The following is a 21,172-nucleotide window of genomic DNA, read 5'->3' on the forward strand; positions in this document are numbered from 1 at the left end:
CTGTTTTTCACGATGAGACTGAGACCAAGGGTTTTCAGGATAAAGAAATGAAGTGACTTCTAACGGCCTCATTTAACGCAGTGATTTTCAACTGGTGCCATGAGCAGAGCTTAGGTGTGCCTCACCCCCAAATTTTAAAGATCATTAATTAAATCATTTTCAAAGTGCAGTAAGTAGATTCTTTTTTTTTGGATCAACATAATTTAAGTGTGCCATGAAATTTTAAAAAAGGTTGAAAACACTGATTTAAAGGATACATGATATTAACATGATTTACTGCGGGTGGTGTTAAGTTCAATCACCTGGTTAAGACAGTCTGCCAGGTTTCTTTGTACAATTACCATCTCCTGCCCTGCCATACTCTATTCTTTGCAAATGAGCCACTAAGTCCAGCCTAAACCTAAGGAAGAATTAAGTTATACTCCCTATAGAGCAGAGTATTTATTCACATAGTACTTAGAATTCTCCTGCAAGAAGCATCTTTTCTCCCTACTTATATCACTATACTCATGTATAAAGGCTGACAATTAAGTTCACGAACCTACCACTGTGTGCTTACACTGGCAGCACTGTACAGGGTTTCATAACCTTGTATCTCACAGCTGTGTTGGTGTTCACATGTGATGCCTTGCTGAGTGGCGTTCATTACTGTTGCTGCGGGTGTTTGTGTGCTGTTGCAGGAATGCAGGGGCTTGAATTAGAGCAACAAACATACATTAAATTTCTTGTTAAACTTGAGAGGAATGAAAGGAAAATCAGGAACACATTAGTCCAAGTTTATCGGGATAATGCCATGAAGAAAATGGCAGTATACAAATAGATTAAATGTTTTTTTCTGAGAGGAGAGAAAGAGTCACTAAGGGAGAGAGGTCAGAGCAGCTAGCAACGAGCAAAACTGACAAAAACCATTGTCAAAATCATCAGCTGACTGTGAGAAGCACAACAGACTAAGTAAACATCGATAGAGAAACAGGAAAATCTTGGCATGAGAAAAGGCAGGGCTCTTGAACCACGACAATGCCCCAGCTCACACGGCAGTGTCTGTGAGGGAGTTTTTAGCCAGTAAACAAATAATCATATCGGAACACCCTACCTACTCACCTGCTCTGGCCCCTAAAGACTTTTTTCTTCACCTGAAGATAAAGGAAATATTAAAAGGAAGACATTTTGATGACATTCAAGACATCAAGGGTAAGACGACAACAGCTCTGATGGCCACTCCATAAAAAAGAGTTTCAAAATGGCTTTGAAGGGCGGATGAGGTACTGGTGTTGGTGCATAGCTTCCCAAGAGAAGTATCTCCAAGGTGACCATGGTGATACTCAGCAATGAAATATGTAGCACCTTTGTCCAGGATAAGTTTGCTAGCTTAACTGCCAAACTTTGTATGCTTATTTAAAACTTTGGGTTAAAATCTTAAAATAGCATTCTTATATTAAAGCATCACATTCTCAATAACCTTTCATAAGCAAATGGGTGTAACAAAAGTTTTAGAAAGTATATGAAAAGTATTTTATAAAGGTAGTTAAAGACAACTCCAAAGATGCCAGTGACCCTCTAGCCTGGTAACTTCTACCTGTCTTGTAGAGAACATGACAGCGACTCCATGAGGCCCTTCTCCAAGAAGTGTAAACAGAAAAACTGCGAACTTTGGTAACTTTGATGATGAGGGTGACAACCCCACCCAGCCCCACAGTTGTCTTGTGGGTCTTTTAAAATCCATTATCCTTATTAAAGATCTGGATAAAGAAACCACAACATATTCAGCAAACTCTGAGAGGAAATTAGCTTTTGGTTTCTAATAGTGTTATAGGAAGAAAACTCTTCAAGAAAAACTGAAAAATTGAACAAGTAGATTCTGTAAAATATAATATCACATCTTAAAAACAATGTGATAATATTAAAAAATTATTTTTTAAAAAACAAGCACAGGACCTAGAAGTACTAGGATAGATATGTGATTTCAGTACAGTGCTTTGGGGACAAGGTAGGCAGGAAGTAAACTAGTTATTTTAATAAATATGATGGATTCTCCTTTAAAAAACCAAAAATCCTTACATTCTACAGTAGTTTTTTTTTTGTTTTTTTGCAGTTTTTGGCTGAGGTCAGTGCCCTACTCCTTTGAGCCACAGGCGCTGCCCTGCCTAGCTATTTGTTTGTTGCAGTTTGGCCGCGGCGGGTTGGAACCTGCCACCCTTGGTATATGGGGCCGGTGCCTAACCACTGAGCCACAGGCGCTGCCCAGAAGTGATTTTTTTTTTAAAACCTGGAGTTTTTGATCAAAAGGAAGAGGTTGGTGAGAGTAATCAAATTCCCTAAAACTGCATGCATGACTGTTCAAATACACACTTGTCAGTGGAGAGTATTATTAGATATTAATATCTATGCCTTCCTAAGCCATCACTCTATAGTATATCCCTAAATTATCAACATTAATACTGAAGTGTTGCAGAAATCCAAACAGTACTTTTGTTCCCGTGGCCACAAGCAGAGGCTTAGAGCAGGGGAAACCATGCCGCCAAGTTTCTTTTGCAGGAAAGCAGTTTTACATAAGATCCTAAAAATTTCTTATCAATAAGCTGTTAAAACACAACCTATTTATGAATGAACTCTATGTTATTCATATATTCAGGACTATGGTCAACAGGTCACTTTGATGTTTTTGGCAATATGGAGGAATTAAGGAGAATTCAGAGAGGCAAAAGAAGGTTAAAGAGAATAAAAAAACTTGAAGAAACAATAACTAAATTGAAATTCTAAGGAGGTGACTAGGAAGTCATGATCACAGAAAGCTAATGCAAAGATAAAGATAAGATTAATTTTAGTTAGTCAAAGCTGGAAAATGTGGTAGTATTTCTCACCATTTTTCCGTAATAGCAGTTTCTAATTTTCTTATAAAGTCCCATGATATTGTGTGTGTGTGTTTGTGTGTAAGATGGTGATGTGCTATCTCACACAGAACACTCACAAAATCAGGGTCAGAGCACGATGGCAGACCAGAAGGATCATTCAGCTGAGTTCTTCTAGTAGGACTGGGGAAAAAGAGAACCCAGCCATACTTGGTGTGGGGATCCTATCTAGAGTCAGGAGCACAGCAAAGAGGTGGTGAGCTGGATATAGCGTGTGATCCAGAGTGGTGAGAATCTAACACATTAGGCAAGTGATCACAACCTGCCAGGATCAGCCAGCCTCCCTGCCCCCACCAGAAATGCAGGACAAGAGGCTTCTTTCTGGAGTTTTCAGTATTAGGCTGCCAATGGGGGAAGGTAGTGAGAAAGTCTTAGCAGGGGCCTAAAGCACGACCATCTTAATTCCACCTACCAGGATCAGAACTCTACTCTTAGGACTTGCTGAGGGACTCCCACACCCCATGGGAACTGGAATCAGGGGGCACTGTGAGACCTGCCCTTGAAGGATTCTTGTGAGCTTTACGATCCCAACCCAGCAGGGTCTGAATGCTCAGGAAACAATCAGGCGATTACTGAAGGCAACTAAGTTTGGTATAAGGACCATAGAGGTTGCAGACTGAGCTCTGTCTCCTAAAAAAATCACAGTGCCACCTGGTGTCCCAGAGACATACTGCAACATACTATCATGAAGAGCAAGGACTTCCGTTTGAAACAGAGGGCAGTAAGAAGGAAAAAGGACAAGGAGGTAAACAAGAAGACAGAATGCATAAGGAGAAACCAACAGAAAAATCTTAGCAACATGAAAAACCAAAACAGAGCAACTCCCACAAGGAACCATGAGGCTGCTACTGCAGAAGACTCCACTTATAAAGAATTAATGGATCTGAGAGAAAGTGAATTTAAATATGGATGCTAAAGACAAGAAAAGAAATGGGTGAGAAATGGGAAAGACAGAACCAAAAGTAGGATAAGAGATATGTAGGATATAGAAAGGATATGACAGAGCTTAAGGAAATGAAGGAGACAATCAGGGAATGTAAAGATGCAGTGGAAGGTATTAAAAATAGGTTAGACCATAGCAGAGAAAGAAACTCAAAGCCAAAGAATAAAGTTTTCAAGTAGACCCAGCTAGTCAAAGAGGCAGAAAAGGAGAGGGAGAAAGCAGAACAGTCACCTAGAGAACTATAAGACTCCATGAAGCATTCAAACATACAACAATAGGCATTCCTGAAGGGGAAGAAGATTGTCCCAAAGGAATGAAAGCACTACAGAAGACCATCATAAATGAAAACTTACCAAGTTTTACTGTACTTTCAGAATGATATTGAACCTAGGTCATCTAATTCAAACAGAGCCTCTAAGACACATTGTAATGAACCTGTCCAAAGTCAAAATGAAAGAAAAAATTCTGCAAGCAGCCAGGAGTAAGCACCAACTGACCTACAGAGGCAGAGCCATTAAGATGACAGCAGACTTTTCTTTCTTTTTTTTGAGACAGGGGTCTTACTACGTCGCCCTCGGTAGAGTGCCATGGTGTCACAGCTCACAGCAACCTCAAACTCTTGGGCTTAAGCTATTCTTGTGCCTCAGCCTCTTGAGTAGCTGGGACTACAGACACCCGCCACAATGCCCAGCTATTCTTTGTTGCAGTTGTCATTGATGTTTAGTAGGCCAGGGGTGGACTTAAACTCACCAGCCTTAGTGTATACGTGGCTGGTGCCCTACTCACTGAGCTACGGGCACCAAGCCAACAGCAGACTTTTCAACGGAAACTTTCTGAGTCAAAAGAAAATTATCATCTACCTTCAACATTCTTAAACAAAACAATTTTCAGCCCAGAATTCTGTATCCGCCTAAACTTCAAAATTGATGTAGAAATCAAATCTTTTACAGATATAAAAACATTCTTGGAAATTCACCATAAGAAGACCAGCTCTATAGGAAATACTTAGAACTATTCTCAACACGGACCATCACACTGGACCACCAGCAAATGAACACCCAGAAACTAAAGGTTAAAACTTAGCTTCCAAAAGGGTGCAAAGGAAAGAACCACACAACAGATTTTCACAAAATAAGATGACTAGAACTCAATCACACTTACCAATTCTCTCAATAAATGTCAGTGGATTGAATTCAGCACTGAAGAGGCAAAGGCTGGCTGATTCAATAAAAAAGCACAAGCCATCCATATGCTATCTCCAGGAAAAACACCTAGCCTTGAAGAACAAATCAAGACTCAGGGTTAAAGAACAAAAAATAGTTATTTCAAGCAAATGGAAATCAGAAGAAAGGAAGGGTTGCAATAATTTAAAGCAACTAAAGTTAAGAACGACAAAGATGGACACTTTATACTGATCAAAGGAACAATATAATAAGAAGACTTTTTTAAAATATATTTTTTATTTTTCCTTTCTCCCACCCGCTCCTCCTTCTTTCTCTGTCTGCTCTCCCCTTCCCCCACTGTGTCATTTTAATATTAAATACTTACTCACGCAACTTAAATGCTTCCAGATTTATGAAACAGACATTGATGGGACTGAGCAATGGCTATCCTATAACACCATTATAGCCAGAGACTTTAACACCTCTCTGACAGAACTGGACAGATCCTTTAATTAGAAACTAAACAAAGATACAAAGGACTTCAAAACCTGTGAGATACAGCAAAGCAGTCTTGAGAGAAATTTATTACATTAGACACCCACTATGTTTGAAAAATGGAGAGTGCATCAATAAACTCATGAACCATCTTGTGGAACTGGAAAAAGAACAATACTCTAATCCTAAACACAGCAGAAGAAAAGAAATAACCAAAATTAAATCAGAGATTAAGGAAATTAAGAATCATTCAGAAAATTAATGAAACAAAAAGTTGGTTTTTCTGGTTTTTCAAAAAAAAAAAAAAAGAAAAACAAATAAGGGCGGCGCCTGTGGCTCAAAGAGTAGGGTGCCAGCCCCATATGCCAGAGGTGGTGGGTTCAAACCCAGCCCTGTCCTCCCCTCCCCTGCCCCCCAAAAAAACTGCAAACAAATAAACAAAATTGATAAACCTTTGGCCAGATTAACTAGAAACAGAAAAGTGAAAGCTCTAATAACCTCAATCAGGAATGATAAGGGAGAAATAACAATAGATGTCACAGAGGTATCATCAAGAGATCATCTCTATGCCCAGAAATTTGACAATGTGAAGGAAAGGGAACAATACTTGGAATTGTACCCTTTTCCTAGACTTAACCAACAAGAAACAGATCTCTTGAATAGACTGATTTCAAGAACGGAGATCAAACAATAAAGTATCTCTCAACAAAAAAATGCCCAGGTGTAGATGGCTTCACACCACAATTCTATCAAACATTCAAAGAGCTTATGCTCATGCTGCAGAAATTATTCCAAAAAATTGAGAAGGAGGGAATCCTCTCCAACACATTCTATGAAGCAAACATCATCCTGATACCAAAAGCAGGAAGAGACCCAACTAAAAAGCAGAACTTCAGATACATTTCACTAATGAACATAGATGCAAAAATTCTCAATAAAATTCTAGCCAATGGACTGCAGCTACATTTAAAAAAAATCATTCATCACGATCAAGTAGGTTTCATCCCAGGGATACAAGGGTGGCTTAACATACCCAAGTCCATAAAAATAATTCACCACATCAACAGCAAAGACAAAGATCATATTATCCTCTCAATAGATGCAGAAAAAAGCATTTGATAAAATTCAGCATCCTTTTCTGATTAGAACACTTAAGTATTTAGGCATAGGTGGCATACTTCTTAATCTGATCCAAAAAAAAAAAAAAAGTCACCTACAACAAGCCCACAGCTAACATTATACTAAATGAGGTAAAAAGGAAAGCTTTTCCCACTTAGAACTTCAACCAGACAAGGTTATCCACGCTTACCACTACTATACAACACAGTGTCAGAAGTTCTAGCCAATATAATCAGGCAAGAAAAGGAACTAAAAGGCATCTAAATGGAAGAAGAGGTCAAACTCTCACTTTGTGCCTATGATATGATCCTATACTTTGAGAAGCCCAAAGACTCAACCACAAGACTCCTGGAAGTGATCAAAAGATACAGTAATGTCTCAGAATATAAAATCAATGTCCACAAATCAGTAGCCTTTGTCTATACCAATAACAGCAAAGATGAGAAGCTAATCAAGGACACAATTCCCTTCACAGTAGCTTCAAAAAAAAAAGAAAAAGAAATACCTGGGAACATACCTAAGAAAAGAAGTGAAGGATCTGTACAAAGAAATATGAAACCCTAAGAAAAAAAATGGCAGAAGAAATTAACAAATGGAAAAACATTTCATACTCATGGCTGGGAAGAATCAACATTGTCAAAAAGTCTATACTTTCCAAAGCAATCTACAGATTCAATGCAATCCCCATAAAAATACTTTCATCATACTTTCAAGATTTGGAAAAAATAATTCTTCGCTTTGTATAGAACCAGAAAAAACCCTGTACAGTCAAGATAATTCTAAGTAATAAAAACAAAGCTGGAGGTATCATCCCTACCAGACTTTCGGCTATACTATAAGGCCATAAGTGATCAAAATAGGATGGTATTGGCACAAAAATAAAGACACTGACATTTGGAACCGAATATAAAACCATGACATGAAACTAACATCTTACAGCCACCTGATCTCTGAAAAACAAAGCAAGAACATACACTGGGGAAAAGAATCCCTATTCAATAAATGGTGTTGGGAGAACTGGATAACCACATGCAAAAGACTAAAACTGAACTCACACCTCTAACCACTTACAAAAATTGATTCAAGATGGATAAAAGATATAAATCTAAGGCATGAAACAATAAAAATCCTCAAAGAAAGTGTGGTGAAAACACCTAAAGATATCAGAATGGGGAAAGATTTTATGAAGACTTCTATGGTAACGGCAATGATAAAAATAAACAAATGGGACTTAATTAAACTGAAAAGCTTCTGTACAGCTAAGGAGACAACAAACAGACAACCTTCAGAATGGGAAAAGATATTTGCATAGTATGAGCTGGACAAAAGCTTGATAACTAAGATCTACAGTGAACTCACTAATCAACAACAACAAAGACCAAACAATCCCATATGTCACTGGGCAAGAGACATGAATAGAACCTTCTCTAAAGAAGACAGACGAATGGCTATCAAACATATAAAAAAATGCTCATTGTCCCTGATCATCAGAGAAATGCAAATCAAAACTACCCTGAGGTATCAGGTAACCGCAGTGAAAAGGGCCTATGTTACAAAATCTCTAAATTGCAGGTGCTGGTGTGTCTGTGGAGAGAAAGAACAACTTTTACACTGCTAGTGGGACATCAAACTAATACAACCTTTTTGGAAGGAAATATGGAGAATAATCAAAGAACTCAAATTAGGCCTCCCATTCAATCCTGCAATCTCATTCCTAGGCATCTACCCAGAAGAAAAAAAACTCCTTTTATCATAAGGACATTTGCATTACACTGTTTATTGCAGGTCAATTTACAATTGCCAAAATGTGCGAACAACCTAAATGCCCACCAACCCAGGAATGGATTAACAACTGTGGCATATGCAAACCATGGCATACTATTCAGCCATTAAAAGAGATGGAGATTTTACATCTTTTGTATTAACATGGGTGGAGGTTGAACACATTCTTCTCAGTAAAGCATCACAAGAATGGAGAAGCAAAAATCCAATGTACTCAATTCTAATATGAAGGCAGTAGATGAGCTAATACAAGGGGTGGGGTAAGAGAAGGAGAAGTGGGGAGAGGGGAGCGGGGAGGGGGTCATGGTGTATGGCATACTGCTTGGGGGCAGGGCACAATTATAAGAGGGACTTTATCTAACAAATGCAATTAGTATAACCTAATTCTTTGCACTCTCAATGAATCCAAAACATAAAAAAAAAAAAAAAACTCACAAAGTAACACACAGACATTACCTAGATTTAGCAGATGTCAACATTTTCCCTAAATCACTTTCTCTTTTTAAATAAAGCTTTTCAGACCTTGCTTATATCCCACCCCTGTTATCCTTTTCCCCATCCCATCGTATGCAGGTATAACAGTTTGTAAAATTCCCACATCTGCTTTAGTCTTTTCCATATTAGACCCATTTTTTTTTTTTTTGAGATAGAGTCTCACTATGCCACCCTCAGTAGAGTGCCGTGCTGTGGCATCACAGCTCATAGCAACCTCAAATTCTTGGGTTCAAGCGATTGTCTTGCCTCAGCCTCCCAAGTAGCTGGGACTATAGCGCCCACCACAATGCCCGGCTATTTTCTGGTTGCAGTTTAGCTGGCCCTGGCTGGGTTTGAACGCGCCACCCTCAGTATATAGGGCTAGCGCCTTAACCACTGTGCAACAGGTGCTGAGCCTCAGCTATATTTTGGTTGTAGTTGTCATTGTTGTTTGGCAGGCCCAGGCTGGATTTATACCCACCAGCTCTGGTGTATGTGGCTGGCACCCTAGCTGCTGAGCTAAAGGGGCCGAGCCGACATTGGACCCATTTTTAAGTACTATTTTTATCACATAAGAAAATACAGCACCAGTTGTATTTTACTTAGTAGTTTATTTTTTATTATGTAGTTTATTCATTAACAAGAAGACAGGAACCTACAGTGCATTCTGTAGTGTCTTTAAACAATTTGTGTAATTAATCATTTTTCTAATTTATGTACTGAAGATATTTAGTAGACATGATCGATTCATTACACTGTTCTTTTTTTTCTTTTTGAGACAGAGCCTCAAGCTGTCCCCCTGGGCAGAGTGCCATGGCTTCACTCCTCACAGCAACCTCCAACTCCTGGGCTTAAGCCTCCGCCTCCCAAGTAGCTGGGACCACAGGTGCCCGCCACAACGCCTGGCTGTTTTTTGGTTGCAGCCATCATTGTTGTTTGGCAGGCCCGGGCTGGATTCAAACCCGCCACCTTAGGTGTATGTGGCTGGCGCTTTAACCGCTTGAGCCACAAGCACTGAGCCTACTCTGTTCTTTCTACCCCAGACTACATTTTAAAATTATCTCCCCTTACAATTAAACCCATCTGTCATACAATAAATAAAGTGCCAGAAAATATTTCAGTATATGAAGTGATTAACAAAAGAATTCCTAGAGACATTTATTCCTAAAAGTAGCAGGTATATGAATGGTATAATCTTTATGTATTATTTGATGCTAAGTAAAGAGCAGTGTCTCAGAGTAACAGTTTACCATTTTATAAATGAAAACTGACCTAAGGACAGAAGCCAACACAAGACAGAAGTAAACACAGTTCCTCCTCCTATGATGCTGGGAGTTAGTTTAAATAGGTTTGGGGTCATTATTTCTGTTTTTCTTTTAATGAGGAGGAAAGGGGAGTTATAATTTATTTGAAAAGAGAAGAGGCAGAGGGCACCAATTTTGACGGCTTAGTTAGAGAGAGCTTTGTTGATGAGAAAAAGGGGTACCTAGGAGGAACCAAACACTTTTGGCATCAGGGAATGTGGTATCATTGGTGGACTGTATTGGTGACCATTCAATATAGGGGGTAATAAGGCAAAAGCCAGATGGAAGAGGCACTCAGTATTTTCCACCATGTCACCACAGAAGTCACTTGAATTTACATGCTCCAAAATGACAAAGATTGGTAAGGCCTAGGTGCTAGAATTTGCTTATATTAACAGGAGATAAGAAAATATGACAGGTTTACCACAACTCTTGTGCCAACCTCAAAAAGGCATTAATAACAGACTTTTATACACTATGGCTACTCAGAATCTCCAGTATCCCCTCAATCACTAATGATTTTCTTTAGACTCAAGACCCCCAACTCACAATAAAAAAATTTGAAAGAACAAAATGAAATCACCCATTCATTGGGTGATAGTTATATTGTTATGCACTTGTTATAAAGGAGTCATTACACAATTCTAATCCTCACATAACTTTCCCTGGGCAAGTGAATCTTCTTCCAACCAAGTGTCTTGCCTGGAGCAAGAAAGAAGAGTGCCCCCTCCTACAGAGTATCCCAGATTGGAGAACATCCTCTAACAAGAGTATTTTGTATTTATAGTTTGAAATACTCTTTGTAGCATTTAAGTACATTTAACAAGGAGAAAGAAAGGAAATTAACATTTATTGAGCACTTGTACTTAAGCACTTTAATACAGACACTACCATTTCCAAGTTACTGATAAGACGTGGCAGAAAAGTCATGCGACCTGACTCCAATGGTGTAAGCAAGCCCATTCTTTTCACTGTGAACTGGGTGTGCTGAGCAAAAAATTGGTACCTGAGAATCTTCCAGATAATCCAAAAACTATAATTGAACAATTAAAAAAGAGAAAGAAGTAGAATTTACATTCTGTATTGGGAAGAAAAATTTCCTTTTCAGAGAATTCTTAACAATGATTCCTCTGAAAAGAAGAGAATAGATATGTGCACACCATGGGCACATGAAAGAAAATTGTACACTTACCATTGGTAGACAATAAAAATTGAGCAGCATTTTTCTGGGGTAACCACCTAATTTTGTTGATCTTTTCTTCTATTTCTAAACTTTTCAAGTAGTCAAACTCTGGTTCATGGCTCTGGAAGGTGCTGTAAACATTATATTCTCCTCTGCTATGAGACTGGATTTTGTTCTAAAACGGAAACAAAAATATTTGGACCATTGTTGAAAGATTATTTCAAAATAACTGAACCGTGTAATCAATGCCAACAGACCCTGCAAATCTAGACAGCTCATTAGCTGTGTCTTCTATACAATTATATCCTTCATATTTAAAGGCCTTCAAGGAATAAATAAGACAGCTTAAAGGGAAAAAAGAGCTAAGTAAAGCTCAAAAAATAAGCTCAACTCATTAGTACTACAGTGTCACTAAAATATGGGATCCATTTAATTACTAATTTACAATTATATTTTTCATACCATGGTGGCCCCACTGATGAAAAAAACTCCGAGCATCCACATTAAGGGAGTTTACCTAAGAAGGAATAATTAAAGCTTGCTCAGAAAGACACGGCTGAGGCTTATCTCCTTCTCAGCCCTCTTTGGGGTCAACTGCCAATCTTATTTAACATGACATCTTGTCTTCCCTTGCCCTTTGGATACTTGTCTTTCTGTTATTTCACTGCTAAAAACTCAATACAGAAGAGCTCTTACGATGAAGTGACACCATGACTCCCACCCACCACCCCAAGACCACTCCTATAGAAAACTCTGTTAGTTACTTGTGAAGTCCATATTCAGCAACACCCAGCTAAGGCCCCATGCACCCCCACCACCTGCTTGCCCTCCTGAACTCAGCCTTCTTATGGGTCATGTACACACTGATGATTAATTTCATTTAGTATCAGTTTAAAAGAATATAATTTAAGCTACTGGATAAAGAAACTACTTGTAAAGCATTTTAGTTAACACTAACACCTCAGCAGAACTGAGAATCACAATCATGTCCATCTTTTGATCTATCATCATATGATTTAAAACGCTTTCATCAAAACCACAGGAAGTCTAGTTTCAAAAAGAACCTACAGAAAAATATGTACTATACATAAAAAATAGAATTCAGTATTGTTGATGGACAACTATTTTTAAGTAAAAGTGAATTATCCAGTGAAACTTGACAATAAAAATAGCCCATTATTATTCTCCGTATCAAAAAGAAATTTTTGGCCTGGCACAGTAGCTCATGCCTGCAATCCTAGCACTCTGGGAGGCTGAGGCAAGTGGACTGCTTGAGCTCAGGAATTCGAAACCATCCTGAGCAAAAAACAAGACCCCATTTCTACTAAAAACAGAAAAATTGAGGCAATAGAATTGCATGAGCCCAAGAGTTGGAGGCTGCTATGAGCTAGGGCGCCATGGTACTCTATCCAGGGGGACAGCTTGAGATTGTCTCAAAAAAGACCAAAAACAAACAAACAAAAAAAACTTGAATTACCTTGAAAGAATGAGTTTGGATTGTTTTTTCCAGTTATATTTGACACAGAATATTTTAGCCCTTTGACAACAGTTAACAATTATTAGCAAGGGGGTCTGCCAATGCTAAGAATGCAGAGTATACCACAAAACTTAAAATCTACATTAGGGGCTCAGTGCCTGTAGCTCAGCAGCTACGGCACCAGCCACATACACTGGAGCTGGTGGGTTTGAACCCAGCTCCGGCCTGCCAAACAACAGTGACAGTAATGACAACTACAACCAAAAAATAGCAGGCGCTGTGGCAGGCACCTGTGGTCCTGGCTACTTGGGAGGCTGAGGCAAGAGAATCACTTAAGCCCAAGAATTTGAGGTTGCTCTGAGTTATTATGCCACAGCACTCTACTGAGGGCAATATAGTGAGACTCTGTCTCAAAAAAGAAAGAAAAAGAAATCTACATTGGGGATATTCATAGGAGCTAAAAATCAAACTTAAGAGTCTTGGTTTCATTACCATACTCATAACACCAAATTATATAACCAAATCCATTAAATACAGATACTCAAATATCACTTTAGCAGAAATTATATAAATCTTCCTCCTAAAATTACTCACCCAGAGTCACAAGGTTTTTCATCATACACTGCAAGAAAACTACAATACACTAAATGGCAATTCAATTTTTATTTTATTTTTTTTCAGAGACAGGGTCTCACTCTGTCATACAGACTGGATGACGCACAATGTGTGATCACAACTCAGTATAACCATGACCTCCAGGGTTCAAGTGATCTCCCAACTTTAGCCTTCAGAGTAGTTGGGACAACAGGCATGCACCACCACCTTCAGCTAATTTTTTAACTTTTTGTAGAGAAGGGTCTCACTATGTTGCTCAGGCTGTTGGAACTCCTGGCCTCAATCAATCCTCCTATCTCAGCCTCCCAAAGTGCTGGGATTACTGGTATAAGCCACGGTACTTGGCCTTGATTTTTACTATAAATGTTACATTTTAAACTTTGGTTTTTTATGTAATATTTAAACAAAAGACTAGAGTACACACCTATGTATACTAGGTCTGAGTAGAATAAAGATTTAATATTAATAGCACAGTATCCTCACCTTCAAGTAGGACAGTATTCAAGTAACTTATGTATGTAAAAACTTTAGTGAAAAAGTAGAAACTGATTAAGGTCCATACCATTAAGGTGAGCAATGTAAAGAGTCAAGGCCAAGCCACAAAAGACAAATCCATGAAAATATTTTCTGAAAGAGACTAAGAATATCATCCTGAAGACTCAAGAACAACAACATGTCTAGACATGATCTATTACATGATCCAAAACCAAAATCATTGTGGTTTTTGGCAGTCTCCATGGACTTCAAGAAGCACTATCTCTTTGCAACAGGAAAAAATTATATCATACAGGGAGAAAATTGTGCCTAAAAAAAGATGCCAGACTGAGCATATGCATTTGTCTCCCTTCTCCTGATGCCCTGAAATGCCACTAAAATTACAATAAAGGAATTTCTAAAGGTAAGTCTATGGGACAAAGAATAACGGCAGAGATGATAGCAGCAGCAGTAACAAACAGAAGAGGCTACAAAACATACATATATATGCCCAGGAGCCCAAACCCTACAGACAACAGAGTCCTCAGCTGTAGGGGACTTTTCCTAACACTTGGGGGGAATATTTAGATTATGGCCATGACAGCACTGTTCAGGAACCAGGGACAGTGAGCAGTTCTGAATACAAAAAAATACAATCTCATGTCCTCAATTTGTGCCACTCAAATAAGAATGCATCAAAGGCGGCATTCTGGTTTTGTGACCTCCCCTACAGTCACAACAGAACTGTGAGACATCTCTGAACGCCTCGTATGCTGTGGTCTATTGACTGTCTTTTCCCTTCACTCTCTCTTCTTACCTTGGCTTTATGATGGCTAAGAGAATCTATCCTCTTTACCACACAATTTGTTTGTGTGAAATTTTCTGTAACAAACTTAGAATTGCTTTATTCTCAAAGCCTATAAATAGAGCTTTGAAATTTTTGAAAGACTTTCAAAGTAGAACTCAGCACAAGGTATGCGACATACCTGACATACATTAAAACACAAACACATTAACTACAAATTTTCAGCATAGGTGCGAACAGAATTCATAAGTCTATGAAGGATACTATATCACAATCAGGTTTTAAAACAAAGTAATAAAGACAATGTTACTGGCACAAGGATAGACAAATATGCCAATGAAACAGAAACAGGCCCAGAGGTCATCCCATGCGACAGCAAAGGTGGTTTTGCTGTGCATTGTCTTTTCACTGAATAGTATCACGTTAATTGACTGCTTGTAAGAAATAATATGAAGCTGCACCCTTACCTCAAATCACTGGGTTAACTGATACCAGATCAATCAGAGTAAAAATGCAAATGTACAACCAACCTTTAGGGCAACACCGTCCAACACAACTTTTCTGCAATGATGGGAATATCTACTTCACTGCTATCTAATATGGCTGCCACTAGCCACATGTTAAGCACCTAAATTAAGGCTACTGTGACTACTTTAGAGATGGGGTCTCAGTCCAGCTCAGGCTGGACTCAAACTTGTGAGCTCAGGCAATGCACCCCCCTGGGCCTCCCAGAGTGTTGGGATTACAGGCATCAGTCACTGCGCCTGGCAGAGGAAGGTATTTTTATCATCTTCTAGAACTGCACTGTACTGTGCGATCACCACTAGATTCATGTGGGAATTAGGTCCAGAAGCTCTCCCTCATTGCAAGACCCTGTCGGTCCCTATACCTATCTCCATGACCTTTGAATAGAAGTCTGCCTTACCACCTTGAGATAAATAAGTAAATCACTTAGTCGTGATATGCCGAGGCAAGAGAATCACTTAAGCACAGGAGTCTGAGGTTGCCGTGAGCTATGACGCCATGGCACTCTACCAAGGGTGACAAAGTGAGATTCTGTCTCAAAAAAAAAACTTCCTGGACCCTAGAGTGAAAAAGTATTTCTTACATAGGATAGCAACTTTAAGAAAAATACTGCTTAATTATACTGTGTCAAAGTATTAATAACTGCTATTTCTACCATTCAGAAAATGAAAAAGCCAGTCACAGATGGAAGATACTTCCAACAAAATGACAAGAGTTAATCTGTAACTTGTAACTGACAAAGGGTTCATATGCAAAAAGTGTAAAGGAAAGCCTACAAATTGGTAAGAAAAATGACAGACAACCTAAAAGAAAAAGATTTTAAAAGGTACTTCACAAAAAATATCCCAGTAGCCATAAACACATAAAATGCTCCACTTCAGTGTTAATCAAGAAAGTACAAATTAACACCATAATAAAATACACTTGCTCCCACCCCCAACATGTTTGAAATTTTAAGACTGATAACAGAAAGCACTGGCAAAGGCTAGGTACAGTGGTTCATGCCTGTAATCCTAGCAGTAGGGAGGCTGAGGTAGGTAGACTACTTGAGCTCAGGAGTTCGAGGCCAACCTGAGCCTGAGTAAAGAGTAACTATCTCTACTTAAAAAAAAAAAAATTAGCCGGGCATTGTTGGCGGGCACTTGTGGCATGAGATTTGCTTGAGCCCGAAAAGTTTGAGGTTGCTGTGAGACTCTGTCTCAAAAAAGAAAGGAGCTGTGGACAAGGGGGTAAGAAGGAAAGAGGAAGGGAGGATTGACAAAGATGTGCAAACAGACAGAATATGCCTTACTGCTTATGAGAATAAAAACTGGCAGGGTAAAACGAGATACCCAGCAATTCCAAGTTGAAGCATAACTTAATGAAAAATCAATGTGTGCAAATGTGTATAAGCAACTCAATGCATGAACCTAAATGTCCATCAAGTAAATTACAACATACACATATATAGTCAATTGAATTCATACTGCAAAATGTTTCTCACCCATTTTAACCTATGTATAATGCTCTCTGCTGTTACCATCTGCTGATCCTTCTAAGCTACACATTTATTAAACTTATCTCCTAAGTTATTATGTAAAACTAGCTATGTTCTTCCTCGTCACACATGTGCTCCTTTCTGCTCAATGGTTTGAATAATTTCTTTACTTCTTCCTGATCATGAGGCAGTATTTCAACCTGAGAAAGCACTGACCGTATATAAAACCAAACGTTACAAAATGGTATGTACATGATTCTAATTCTGTAAAAAAAACCACAACAGAATCCAAGAACCCTACAATGAAATGATTTGAAATTTTACTTTATTCTTTGTGAAAAATGATACACATATTTCCTATTTCTTATAATAAACATACAGAGCAGCTACAAGTTAAAGACTAACTCTTGAAAGAAATTCACTTGACATCCTACAACAATTAAGACCAGAAATGTTTCAGATTTTTTTTTTAGACTTTTTAAATATTGTATTCAAATATACATACTGAGATATCTTGGGGTAGGACCCAAAGTCTAAGCATGAAATTCATTTGCTTCCCTTGTACAAAGATAATTTTGTATAATTTTAAAAATAATTTTATATATGTAACACCTCTGACTGTGACCTGTCACATGAGGTAAGGTATGGTGTCATGTCAGGATTCAAAAAGTTCTAAAATTTGGAGCATTTCAGATTTTGAGCTAGGGATGCTCAACGTATACTAATTTCCTTATTCCTTCAATGAAACTCTGCAAAAGCATAGGAAATATCTACTTTGCTCCTTGAGCAAAGTAAGAAAAAGTTCAGAAGGTACAATATTAAATGTATACTTTATTCTCACATAACCAAAAATAAGTGAATGGTTTTTAAGCCTCTAAACGGAATACTACTAAAAAATTGTATTAATACTCCTTTAACCATACGTTTATTACAGGCAATCATTTGTTTTTATATTTCAGAAGAGCACAGAAGTATTTAAAAAGTCTTAAGAATATTTTAAATGGACATTCAGGAATAGTCTAAATGGCCATTCAGGGACAGTGAAGGTAAAGGCACAAAACAGAATCAACTGATGTCAAATAACTATATCACTGAATTCAGAAAACATGAAGAACTTTCTAGACTAAAGCAAAATAGAAGCCATCCAATAAAATAAACAGAACAAAGAAGTATCAAGCTTTCTCTGAACTGATGACAAAAATGGTTGTGGAGTACTTTAAGATTTCACAATACCTTATTAATTGTATTCAATAAGTCAACATTCATTAAGGGCCTATTATGTACTATATGAAGCACTAAGCAATTTATTACTTTTCCCATGAATAGTTGAGGGAAAGGAATGAGTAATATGTGAATTAGAAGCATTTTAATCGCAATTTCCTATCCACAAAACTACAATATAATGGGAAAGATACCTGGTCTTACAATTAGAAAGTCAAATCAAGCAGCATTACTCCCTGCCTCTAAAATTCAAATAAAATTAAATAAGATGTGTAAGATACAATTAACATTATGCTTTAAAATCTAAAATTGTTAATGTCCTTTTTTTTGGGAGGGGGGACAGAGACTCACTATGTCCACCCTCAGTAGAGTGCCATGGCATCAGAGCTCACAGCAACCTCAAACTCTTGGGCTCAAGCAATTCTCTTGCCTCAGCTTCCCAAGTAGCTGGGACTCAGGTGCCCGCCACAATGCCAGGCTATTTTTGTGTTGTAGTTGTTACTGTTGTTTAGCAAGCCTGGGCCAGGTTTGAATCCACCTGCCTCAGTGTATGTGGCTGGTGCCCTAACCACTGAGAACATAGGTGCTGACCCAAGTTTTGAGGTTTTAATAAGAAAGTAATGTTTAAATCTAAGTTTCTCTTCCAGATAGAGATTAAGCCCAATCAATCCACATTACAGGTAGTCCTAGAGTTACAAACATCCAACTTACGTACAACTTGCACTTAGGAATGGAAGCTACTATGGCAAGTCCCCAAGTTACAAATATCTGACTAATATACAACTTGCACTTACAGAAGCTAATAAAGGTAACAGGTAAAATGCACCCAGGGCATCTTACATTCACGAATTCAGCTTAAGAACCAATTTATAAAACCTATCTCATCTGTAACCTGGGGACTGCCTGCATGTCATCTAGAAAACAGCATGATGCAGATAAATGCAAAGTGGCCTAGAATTCAAGTAATTTCAGACTCTTCTGTGTGTCTCAGTTGGAAAAATAACAAAAATAAAGACTGGACCAGATGCTCTTCCATGCCCTTTCCTTTAGTCACATTCTAACAAAATAGATAACCCCCACCCCCAATGAATTTACTAGGAAATTTCACTAAAAGGTGAAATTCACTAGAAAATTCCCCTTTGCAAAGGTATAAGGAACATCCTCCTTAATACCTAGAGATGTCATATTAAGGAACCTGCAAAAACCTCTACTCTGATCAAGTATTTACTTTTACAGAGTATATAGATTTGAGAAAAAACCCAATTTTAATAAATTTCAAAACCTGTCTACACAACTCAATCACAAGATGTAACAAAACTAGATTAGTAGTACATCATCCTTCAACAAGATATTTTAAAAAAATACAGCAAAGTCTAGATAAAACTCTGTAAGTGATTGTTGTCTGATAAAGGTACTTTTTTTTTTTTTTTGAGACAGAGTCTCACTATGTCACCCTTGGTAGAGTGCCGTGGTGTCACAGCACATAGCAACCTCTAACTCTTGGGCTTAAGTGATTCTCTTGCTTCAGCCTCCCCAATAGCTGGGACTACTGACACCCACCACAAAGCCCATGGGGGAGTTCAATTCAACAAACATACCATTAGAAATATAGGACATGAAACAAAAGATTGTCTTACTGGCAAGAGGGAACAAAATTAAAATCCAGTAGAATAATACCTTTTTAACCACCAAGTTGGCACCGTAAAAACAAATTAGGAAGACGATGGGGTTTTGTTGTTGTTCTCACTGTTGTTTGGCAGGCCCAGGCTGGGTTCGAACCCACCAGCTCTGGTGCATGTGGCTGGCACCCTAGCTGCTGAGCTATAGGTGCTGAGCCTGATAGAGGTACATTTTAAACCAATGTGGAAAAATTTCAGTAAATAATTTAATAATTTGCCTGACAACTTGAGAATGGGTGGAGATGGCAGAAGAGGGAAAAATCACTTTATCACATAATCCAGGGTAATAGAAGTCCAACCAAATAATGCATTTAAATGTGAACATTTTAAAAATGTGAAAATATATAATCTGGGGACAGGAAATAAAACCAAAAAAAGTATACAAAATTAAAAGGCAGCCATCAATAAAACTGAAAACATAATACCTCAAAAGAGGAAGAGCTGATGCCCCCCCTTCCAACATATGTGGTCTATACAAATCAATTCAACAAACATACCATTAAAAAAGCAGGACACGAAACAAAAGATTGTATTATTGGCAAGAGGTAATGAAAATTAAAATCCAGCAGAATAATACCTTTTTAACTACCAAGCTGGCACGTAAAAACAAATTAGGAAGATGAGTCATCTATTTCAGGACAAACTATAAAGAACACTGGATGAGATTTTGGACTCTTACTGACCATATGGTGGCCATAATTAACTCAGGGAAATCACTTTACCTCTGTGCCTCAGTTTCCTCACATGTCCTGTTTCTACAACAGAGATTCTGTGTATCTATACAAATTTATCAATTACAAAAATACTTTAAATGACAGCTAAAAATGTTAAACTTTCTTTGCTGCTACTGTATGACCTTTATTTAAGTATGGACAATAAATAAACAGCAGGTAGGTATATTTATTTCGATTTCCAAACCGTGAAGTTTAGCAAGGAACCCCCAAAATTGGGTAAGAGGATATTGCTACAAATTCCACTGCCTTATGCAAACAAAGCTAGCATCACTGTCACAGGCTAAGAAATACTTACTGGATTGAAAATTAAGAGACCCAAATCTGCAGCTCAGAACGTTGCTGCTAAACTAAGCAATATAACCCTATTATGTAATTTTTCTGGGATTTACCTAAAGTTTAGGAAAAGATCATCTCTAAGTTTGCTTCTACTTTTCAAACAGTAACACTATTTTATAGATGTGAATTGTTAAAATCTCACCCAATTATGTTATGTGTTAAAAGGTGCCTCTAAGTGTAAAGTATACAAATTTATAATCAATGACACAGTTCCTAAAGACAACACTATAGTCTAGTATATAAAGGCTTAAAATGTGAAAAATCAATTATAAATGTGTCAAATTAATGCTAAAAGGATCAAGTTTGGGGACAGGGGAGGTAGTCAGTCATCACCATCATTACTTAATCCGTCACCTAAAAATATACTGACATTTACACTGATGAGTAATTCTCAAAAAACAGGCTCCTAATCTGAGATTATAAGTAATGAAATTTTGTCTTGAACTTTTTTTTTTTT

The 21,172-nt window shown here is 37.9% G+C and overlaps 1 protein-coding gene across 3 annotated transcripts in view; it reads right to left on the bottom strand.

The window, feature by feature from the left end:
* The window catches only part of PPP2R2A (protein phosphatase 2 regulatory subunit Balpha), a 79,102-nt gene that overhangs the window by 13,661 nt on the left and 44,269 nt on the right, over positions 1-21,172 (bottom strand). For all 3 annotated transcript variants that reach the window (XM_003793958.2, XM_023515590.1, XM_023515591.1), the window contains one exon: positions 11,382-11,547. In XM_003793958.2, the coding sequence (XP_003794006.1) occupies positions 11,382-11,547 (166 nt within the window). The remainder of the gene's footprint in view (positions 1-11,381; positions 11,548-21,172) is intronic.

This window comes from Otolemur garnettii, unplaced genomic scaffold (assembly GCF_000181295.1).
Source record: "Otolemur garnettii isolate 467f Iridium unplaced genomic scaffold, OtoGar3 scaffold00074, whole genome shotgun sequence".
Taxonomy (NCBI): Eukaryota; Metazoa; Chordata; class Mammalia; order Primates; family Galagidae; genus Otolemur; species Otolemur garnettii.